The sequence below is a fragment of the Tachysurus fulvidraco genome, chromosome 10 (assembly GCF_022655615.1).
Source record: "Tachysurus fulvidraco isolate hzauxx_2018 chromosome 10, HZAU_PFXX_2.0, whole genome shotgun sequence".
Lineage (NCBI taxonomy): Eukaryota > Metazoa > Chordata > Actinopteri > Siluriformes > Bagridae > Tachysurus > Tachysurus fulvidraco.
Window position 1 is genome coordinate 25,724,327 of NC_062527.1, and position 10,000 is coordinate 25,734,326.

General features: G+C 42.4%; 1 protein-coding gene across 10 annotated transcripts in view; it reads left to right on the top strand.

Annotated features, from left to right (window-relative positions):
• The window catches only part of akap9 (A kinase (PRKA) anchor protein 9), a 91,011-nt gene that overhangs the window by 6,907 nt on the left and 74,104 nt on the right, over positions 1–10,000 (top strand). For 8 of the 10 annotated variants that reach the window (XR_007144039.1, XM_047819174.1, XM_047819172.1 and 5 more), the window contains 7 exons: positions 525–725; positions 3,633–3,677; positions 5,666–5,707; positions 6,712–6,846; positions 6,935–7,090; positions 7,947–8,372; positions 8,571–10,000. The exon at positions 8,571–10,000 is cut by the window's right edge. Coding sequence is in view for 9 of the 10 variants with exons in the window: in XM_047819174.1 (XP_047675130.1) it covers positions 525–725; positions 3,633–3,677; positions 5,666–5,707; positions 6,712–6,846; positions 6,935–7,090; positions 7,947–8,372; positions 8,571–10,000 (2,435 nt within the window). In the remaining variant the exon portion in view is untranslated. The remainder of the gene's footprint in view (positions 1–524; positions 726–3,632; positions 3,678–5,665; positions 5,708–6,711; positions 6,847–6,934; positions 7,091–7,946; positions 8,373–8,570) is intronic. The other 2 variants (XM_047819169.1, XM_047819173.1) reach the window with 2 other exon arrangements.

A 10,000-nucleotide genomic window follows, 5' to 3' on the forward strand; every position in this document is an offset into this window, starting at 1 on the left:
TGTGTCTGTCTGTGTGTGTGTCTGTCTGTGTGTGTGTCTGTGTGTGTGTGTGTGTCTGTGTGTGATTAATGAGCAGTCCTCTCCTAGCATAGACGACCTGCATCTGAACTTTACCCAACACCACTGTAGTGTTCAGAGCCCTAAAGATTATTTATGAACCTTATTAATGTGGAGCTTTATATAAATAAATAAATAATACAGAGGATTTAGTTTTACTGTGATTCACAAATGTAATCTGTTCTTTTATGTTTACTCTCAAACATTATTGTTCGTCCTTCCTTCCTTCCTTCCTTCCTTCCTTCCTTCCTTCCTTCCTTCCTTCCTTCCTTCCTTCCTTCTTTCCTCCCTCCCTTCCTTGAGGTCTTTCTTTCTGGTGTTAGATGCCATGTGAGAGCTGCTTTGTGTTGTGTGTGATGTGTGTTACTGTGTGCTGACTGGTTTGTACACCACTTTGTCTAACACTCGCTTTATAAATAAACTTTCTCTCTCTCTCTCCTGTCTTTCTTATTTTGTTTGTGTTGTAGCTGGCAGAGTACAGACAGAAGAAGGCTCAGAGTGATGGACAGAAGAAGAAGAAGAAGAAAAAGAATAAAGGATCAGAACAGCAAGAAGGAGAACAAGAAGAATTTGAAGAGAGAAAGAATGTTCCATCTACAGAGCTTTCCTTCTCCAGAACTCTCAGAAGTGGAGACACTATAAAGCATGAACAGACTTACACAGTAGAGGTGAGCTCTCACACACACACACACACACACACACACACACACACACACAGACAGACACACACACACACACACACACAGACAGACACACACAGACACACACACACACAGACATACACACACAGACACACACACACACAGACACACACACAGACACACACACACACACAGACACACACACACACACAGAGAGACACACACACCCACACAGAGAGACACACACACACACAGACACACACAAAATACAAAACACCCTTCGCTTCAACACCATCTGCAAACACCCTCCGCTTCAACACCATCTCCTAACAAACACCCTCCGCTTCAACACAAGAATGAGGACTATTCTATTCGCCTGCGTGAACACACAGAAACAGTCTAATTTAGTTTTGATGCACATTTAACCAATAAACCTGATGTCATTACTGAAATATCACGTTAGTGTCCTTCAGTTATTACAGATAAATGTAATTAGTGATAAAACCCCATGTACTAACACATGACTGTACAGAACAGCTTACAGATTATTTTAATATTCTCAGCTGGTGCCTTCGGATTGTTTTAACGATTAAAACGTACGTCGGCTCAAAAAAGGTTGAAAAACACAGTTATAATATATAATGTACCCTTTGTGAGAGCTTATTAATACACCCAGGGTTTATTTTATGATGTCATTATATGAAGTGTAATAGAAATTGTAAAGAAAATTCACCTCAAAAGTTCTTGGTTCTCTGATACACTCAATGTGTTATTTAGAACTCTGAGCTTATACTCTGTGCTGGTGTTCAGCTTCGTTCAGAGATTTCCTCTGTGTGCGAGTGCCCGTGTGTGTGTGTGTGTGTGCGCGAGTGCCCGTGTGTGTGCGCGCGCGAGTGCCCGTGTGTGTGTGTGTGTGTGCGCGCTCGAGTGCCCGTGTGTGTGTGTGTGTGTGCGCGCGCGAGTGCCCGTGTGTGTGTGTGTGTGTGCGCGAGTGCCCGTGTGTGTGTGTGTGTGTGTGTGTGTGTGTGTGTGTGTGTGCGCGAGTGCCCATGTGTGTAAATAAAGAGACACCAGCAGTTCTATGAACCAAGACAGAAAGCACTAATGACCCTGTTGCCATGGCGATGCAGTGTGAGGAATAGTGGAGTTTGGACATTTAACCTTCTGATTAAAAAAAGATGATCTATTAAAGATTCATGCTCAGGGTTATTATTATAAAGGGCTCTAATAAGTAAACTCTAATGATCCCTAATAATGTAAACAATCAACAGTTTACTTATTATTATTATTATTATTATTATTAGTGTATAGGTACTCCTCCCCCCCCCCCCTATCACTATAATATTATGTGTGAGTTAGTGTACTTTACTGTGTCCTCTAACACGCCTGAGCTTTCAGTCATTAACACTTGTGTTAGCGACGTAAGCTAACGTTAGCTTGCTAATTCCCTCTAGTGTTAATAAGATGCAGAATAAACTCATTACTCTGAAGTGCATCAGACATAAAGATCTGTCCTCATCACATGGACCTGCTTATGAATATTAATGACCAGGGGGTGGGATCAATGAGGTCTGTGTTCACACACACACACACACACACACACACACACACACACGTATGGTACTCTCCATTGTACTGTGTATGTGTTTGGATGTGAGCTCAGTAATATGGATATAAGGAAAAAATATGATACTGAGAGACACGTACTATGTGTGTGTGGGGACATTAAAAGCTGGTCGTAGGTGGATGTCTCTCTCACACACACACACACACACACACACACACACACACACACACACACACACACACACACACACTTGGCCCTGAAGCTCTTCAGCTCTGAAAGGTGTTTGCTGTTTTAAATGACTGCTGAATTACTGGTTGCCCTGGAAACAGACTGCTTGGGCTGTGGGTGGGGGGGCAGGGGAGATTCACATGGCCTTAAAGAGTAGCTCAGCTTAGTCTGTAGAACTGAACATCATGTTCCAACGTGACTGTGCAAAAAAAAAAAAAATAACACAAACTTTAACTGTCTCATAATGCTGCCTGTTGTTTAGAACACACACACACACACACACACACACACACACACACACACACACACACACACACACACACACACACACACACAGAGGACCAAGTGGACAGTCAGACAGACTATTAAATTTTTCAATTCAATTTATTTGTATAGCGCTTTTAACAATTTCCCATTGTCTCAAAGCAGCTTTACAGAAGTATGGAAACAGAAGAGAGAGAGAAAAAGGAAATACACATATTATAATAATGAATACAAATAAATAAGTTTAAAATTAATTTAAAAAAGATTAACTTAAAATTTTAAATACGATAGAGATTTATCCCTGTCTCTGATGGCTGTGAGGAAAAACCTCCCTGAGGTGATAAGAGGGAGAAACCTTGAGAGGAACCAGACTCAGAAGTGAACCTTTCTACAACAGTTTATAACAGTGCAGCCGAGAGCTCCTGAGGAACTAATGGGTCATCATAACCTCTGAGTTCAGCTCAGACCTGCTGATAAAGACCAGCATGACCGTGGAAGCCAATACCATGTTTACGAATAATTGCACCAAGGGGCAGCATATATAGGTAGAAAAACAACGGGCCTTAAACAGAACCTTGTGGAACGCCGAACATTACCTTAGTTTGTTTAGAGTGGTCACCATTTAGATCTACGAACTAATCCAGGAGAGCGCTGTCCACCACCAACATGTTCTAGCCTTGGGTTAGGGACAGACTGACAGCTGTAAAGACAGACACAGGCAGTTATAAAGAGTTAGACAGATTGTGTCAGACAGACGGGTCAGTAAGACAGACATGTAGCCGGGAACGTTTGGACATGAGTCAGTAAGTACGACTGCAGCAGGAGGAGGCAGAATGATTTTACATGTAATTTAAGATTTCCCTCATCTGTTTCAGCCTGAGAGTGAAATCTCCACCACAGCAGAAGATTACTCCTCAGAGGTATGTGCACTTAACACACTGTTACACACTTAGCACCTTTATACACCAAGCAAACACCATACATAGATACCACACCACACTGGAGTTAGAACCAGTGTCTTTATGTAACACCACATGCTATATTAGTCCTGAAGATCCAGCATGTAGCTCTGTAGAGTTTTAGTAGTAGTGTGACAAGATTAGACCTTTAGGATTAGGCCTTTAGGATTAGGTCTGCAGGATTAGACCTACAGGATTAGACCTACAGGATTAGACCTTTAGGATTAGGTCTGCAGGATTAGACCTTTAGGATTAGACCTTTAGGATTAGATCTTTAGGATTAGACCTGCAGGATTAGACCTAAAGGATTAGACCTACAGGATTAGACCTTTAGGACTAGGTCTGCAGAATTAGACCTTCAGGATTAGACCTTTAGGATTAGACCTACAGGATTAGACCTACAGGATTAGACCTTTAGGATAAGGTCTGCAGGATTAGACCTACAGGATTAGACCTACAGGATTAGGCCTTTAGGATTAGGTCTGCAGGATTAGACCTTTAGGATTAGGTCTGCAGGATTAGACCTTTAGGATTAGACCTTTAGGATTAGACCTACAGGATTAGACCTTTAGGATTAGACCTACAGGATTAGACCTTTAGGATTAGACCTTTAGGATTAGACCTACAGGATTAGACCTACAGGATTAGACCTTTAGGATTAGATCTTTAGGATTAGGTCTGCAGGATTAGACCTTTAGGACTAGGTCTGCAGAATTAGACCTTCAGGATTAGACCTTTAGGATTAGATCTTTAGGATTAGGTCTGCAGGATTAGACCTTTAGGACTAGGTCTGCAGGATTAGACCTACAGGATTAGACCTTTAGGATTAGGTCTGCAGGATTAGACCTACAGGATTAGACCTTTAGGATTAGGTCTGCAGGATTAGACCTACAGGATTAGGCCTTTAGGATTAGGTCTGCAGGATTAGACCTACAGGATTAGACCTACAGGATTAGACCTACAGGATTAGACCTTTAGGATTAGACCTTTAGGATTAGGTCTGCAGGATTAGACCTACAGGATTAGACCTTTAGGATTAGGTCTGCAGGATTAGACCTTTAGGATTAGACCTTTAGGATTAGACCTACAGGATTAGACCTACAGGATTAGGCCTTTAGGATTAGACCTACAGAATTAGACCTTTAGGATTAGGTCTGCAGAATTAGACCTACAGGATTAGGTCTGCAGGATTAGACCTACAGGATTAGACCTTTAGGATTAGGTCTGCAGGATTAGACCTACAGGATTAGACCTACAGGATTAGGCCTTTAGGATTAGACCTACAGAATTAGACCTTTAGGATTAGACCTACAGGATTAGACCTTTAGGATTAGACCTTTAGGATTAGACCTACAGGATTAGACCTACAGGATTAGACCTACAGGATTAGACCTTTAGGATTAGACCTACAGGATTAGACTTTTAGGATTAGGTCTGCAGGATTAGACCTACAGGATTAGGTCTGCAGGATTAGACCTACAGGATTAGACCTTTAGGATTAGACCTACAGGATTAGACCTTTAGGATTAGACCTACAGGATTAGACCTACAGGATTAGACCTTTAGGATTAGGTCTGCAGGATTAAATCATTAAGTCTTTTTGATTAGACATTCTGGATTAGATCTGTATACTACATAATTCATGATGCTATATTTAAGAAGAGCAGGCCTACATGATTAGCCTTTTAAGATAATGTTTAAAACTGTACCACTATATAAATGATTAGACTTTTAAACCTTTAAGATTAGACCACAGGATCCCAAACATTCCATTAAGACTCAAGCTCAGATTCTCTACCTTTAAAACGATGGATGAAGATTCGAGGTTATTCTGTATAAGTCTATTCCACAATCTTCAGGACCTTTAGAGCTTCATGATTATGTCTGGTCTCCTGGAGTTACTGCTCACAAGCTGCATTACACTACAGTGTTTAATTATGACTCGACAGGTGAATGGTCATGAGGCGGCTGAGAAATCGCCGGACGTCGTGGTATGGAAATCTGTCTGATGAGCTTATACTTGTTTGTTGCTAATCTGTCAGTCTTTTACCTTCTCTTTTACATGGTGCTCGGTTCTTCACTGTCTGTGGTCAAGTTTTCCTCTAACTCACTAACCTGCTTGCTTTTTTTAATCACACACACGACAGAGGAGCTTGTCTGCTTGTGGGTTTTTATTCGGGGTGTAATAAAGAACTGCTGTGGTGTTACACCATGCTAAAGACATCATGGCATTTACATTACACTAAGCTGGCAAAGATTATGATGCAAAATTATTTCCCATTTTAAGACCTGTTGAAATTTAGTGTCAGTTGTAACACATACAATAGAGAAGACAGTACAGGTAGGAATTCAGCATCATTCTTCATGTCTTCTGTAATACGACTTCTCTTAAAACGTATCAACTGAGTTACTGTTTCATTCACAACCAGTTTATTGTCTGAAGTATCGCACCTTTCAGGGAGGGTTTAAACTCCGCCCACTTCTATACTGCGTTGTACACCATGTCACCCCGAAAAATCTGTTTCGCTTTCCAAAAATCTGCTGTTCAATTTGTATAAATTAGCAGCAGGTTTTAAACCGTTGACACGTCAGTCAGCTTATGGGCTGGTTTTTATCAGCAACCATTTGAAGACTTTCTGGGAAGGAATAAGTGTTGAGTCTGTATATATTATATATTTGTATTTATTTTGAGCTATTAAATTCATGGATATAAACTGAGCCACATGACAGAGCTGAAGTGCTGCAGACATGCTGACAAAATAATCTAAATGAGAAAATAACCTCGATGAAATTTGACCTCATAATTGTGTGCTGGCTTTGTGTTCTGTGTGCTCGGGTGGATTAAGGAATAAATTAACTGATGTATTTATTATTTTGATTCAGACTCAATCGATGTCAACGAATGTAAATGAAGTATGTGTGAAAGTACTTAAATAAGCAGTTAAAAGAAGAGACTATATAGGCCTTACTTAATTGTCTTCTTTTCTCTGTTCAGGAGGAGGAGATCTATGGGCCCGGCCGATTGCAGGAGATGGAGAACGAACTCGCCGCAAAAAACATGGTGGTGGACGAATTGAGCCGAGAACTAGAAGAGTTCAGAGCTGCTTTTGGAGCTGAGGGAGTACAACAGGTCCACATTCTGCTTACATTTTATCAGTAAACACTAATCATTTAAAAATATATTTAATAAACCTTTGCTGATTACTCTTTCCTTCTAGCTCCAGGACTTTGAGGCAGCTCTGAAACAAAGAGATGGCATAATCACACAGCTAACGGAGAACCTGCAGCAGGCTCGGGCTGAGAAGGATGAGGTGATGCGCGAGTTCCTCGACCTCACTGAAAAAAGCCAGAAACTGCAGATCCAATTTCAACAGGTATCACAGTTTACATGAATCACTGAGTACACCTACGGTTAACTAGTACACCTAGCAGAACCTACAGTTAACTAGTACACCTAGCAGAACCTACGGTTAACTAGTACACCTAGCAGAACCTACAGTTAACTAGTACACCTAGCAGAACCTACAGTTAACTAGTACACCTAGCAGAACCTACAGTTAACTAGTACACCTAGCAGAACCTACGGTTAACTAGTACACCTAGCAGAACCTACGGTTAACTAGTACACCTAGCAGAAACAAAAGGTACACTTAGCAGAACTGACAGGTACAGCTAATAGGAGCAACAGGAATACCAATCTCGACAATCAGGTACACCTACCTGGACCCACAGGTACACCTACCTGGACCCACAGGTACACCTACCTGGACCCACAGGTACACCTACCTGGACCCACAGGTACACCTACCTGGACCCACAGGTACACCTGGCTAACCAACTGATACACCTACGTGGACCATCAGGAAGACTAAGCTTACTTAGTCTGAGCAACAGTTATACCTAGTTTAACAGGTCACTTACAGTTTAACCAAGAAGTGTAACTAGCTGAGCCAACAGGTACACCTAGCAAAATCAGCAGGTACACCTAGCAAATGCATTTTACAGACTAGTTTAGACTAGTAATAAAGTTTAGACTAGTAATAAAGACACTGTGTTCCCTACAAGCCCAATGTCATCCCTACTTCCTGGAGACATTGCAGACCTAGGGTTCACTTCTGTGGGGTGCCAGAACATAGCACTGGCTACAACCTACAGCGTTGTGTGCTGGGGAAGGCCAGCTCCCTGCTTTATCTCCTGGAGGAAGTAACATGTAAACATTTACTCTTTTAGTTACAGGCAGGCGAGTCAATAAGGAGCTCCAGTATGAGCAGTGCTGCTGCAGATCTCCTGCAAGCCCGACAAGAAGTTCTGCATTATCAGCAACACCTGGATGAGAAAGATGCGACAGTCAAAAGTCTCCAGATGCAGCTAGAAGATAGGAATAGAGAGATCAAAGGTCTTCTGGAGCAGGCAGAAGAGAGAGACAAAAAAGTCAAACATCTTCAGGAGCAGCTACAGGAGAGTGTGGCTAACGTCAACAGCCTCCAAGAGCAGCTACAGGAGAGTGTGGCTAACGTCAACAGCCTCCAAGAGCAGCTACAGGAGAGTGTGGCTAACGTCAACAGCCTCCAAGAGCAGCTACAGGAGAGTGTGGCTAACGTTAACAGCCTCCAAGAGCAGACGCAGATTCAGCAGAGGTTGTTTGAACGTGAGGTAGTGGGTGAAGTCTACCATCAATAATCTAATGAATTGTTATTGTTCCATCAAATTTTGCTTCAGTTGACTTGAGTACAGTACTAAGTATAGTATTTTATCTTAATTGGTTAACTCCTGGGTTTGCTGCATGACACAGTTAAGAATGTTCTCCACAAATCTGGAATGTAATACTAGCTTTTTTTCCCTCTGTGTTATCAGGTCTCAAGGGACACAGAAGTGTCTTTTACCCAGAGACTTCAAGAGAAGGACGTGTTGATTAAAGAACAGGAAACGCTAATACTAGAGCATCAGCAACTATTATCCCAACTCAGAGACAATCTCCAAGTATCTGAGAAGCGTTTTGTTAACATTAGTGAACAACTGGACGCAAAGGTCCGTGACCTAGAGGGTTGTGAAGCAGCGCTCCGGGCTTCCAAGGAGAAGGAGCAACTTTCATCAGGTGAAATCCTGCAACTGATGGGCACTGTGGAGGCTCTTCAAAAACGCTACCATCAGGGCAACCAATCAGAAGATGAGGTTCTTCAGAAGGCACAGCAATATACTACACAAAGCTTGGACCACCTGAGGGCAGAACTGGATGAAATGTATGGGCAGCAGATCGTACAGATCAAGCAAGAGCTCATATCTCGGCACAAAGAAGAAATGGCAAATATCCTCAATCAGCATTCCATGGAACTGAAAAATGTCTTGGACAAGCATTGCACCGAAACTGAGCAAATAACAACTCAACTGACTCAAAGCACTGGAGAAGTCAATGTCCTAAATGTCAGGGTAATTGAGCTCCAGCAACGGCTGCAGGAGATGCAGGTCCTGCGAGAAAAAGCTGAACAGGATCTCTCAAAAACGTCAGAGGAAAAGATATTGCTGCAAACCCAGGTGCAGCGGCTCATACAGGACTTGCGCTTAAAGGAACAAGAGAAGAGCCAATCAGAGGTGCATCTCCAGCTTCATGCTACAATAACTGATCTTCAAGCTCAGCTAAAATCTGTTCAGGAAGCCTCAAGTGAGCTGAAGGCCAAGCATCAGTCTGAGATTACCAATTACCAGATCAAGCTAGAGATGATGGAAAGAGAGAAGGATGCAGTACTGGATCGCATGGCTGAGTCACAGGAAGCTGAACTTGAACGACTTCGCACACAGCTGCTATTCAGCCATGAGGAAGAACTTACTAGGCTTCGTGAAGATCTTCAGCATGAGAGCCAATTGAATGTGGAAAACCTAAGGGATGAGCTCAACCAGCGACATGAGGAATCTCTCCAACATCTCCGCAGTGGGTATGAGGAACAGATAAGGTTGTCTGCGGATGAGAGGTCAATTTTGGCAGCAGAAAGAACTTCTCTGTTGCAGGAAGTTGTAACACTGAAAAGTGACCTGAACCAAGCACTAGAGAAATCTCAGGTGGAGGAGCTGGTGGCACAACTAGAGGCTCTGCAGGCGGAGATTGAGGAGCTAAAACAGAGACCAAGTGACAAGGTTGAATCTCACGAACTGTACAAAACCGATCCTACAAGGAAGTATGAGGAGAGTTGGGAGTTGATGGAATCTGAAAATAAACTTCTGAAAGAGACGAATGCAACCCTGTCAGAAGAACTGAGGGCTCTTGAGGAGGATCATAAAAAGCTGATGAA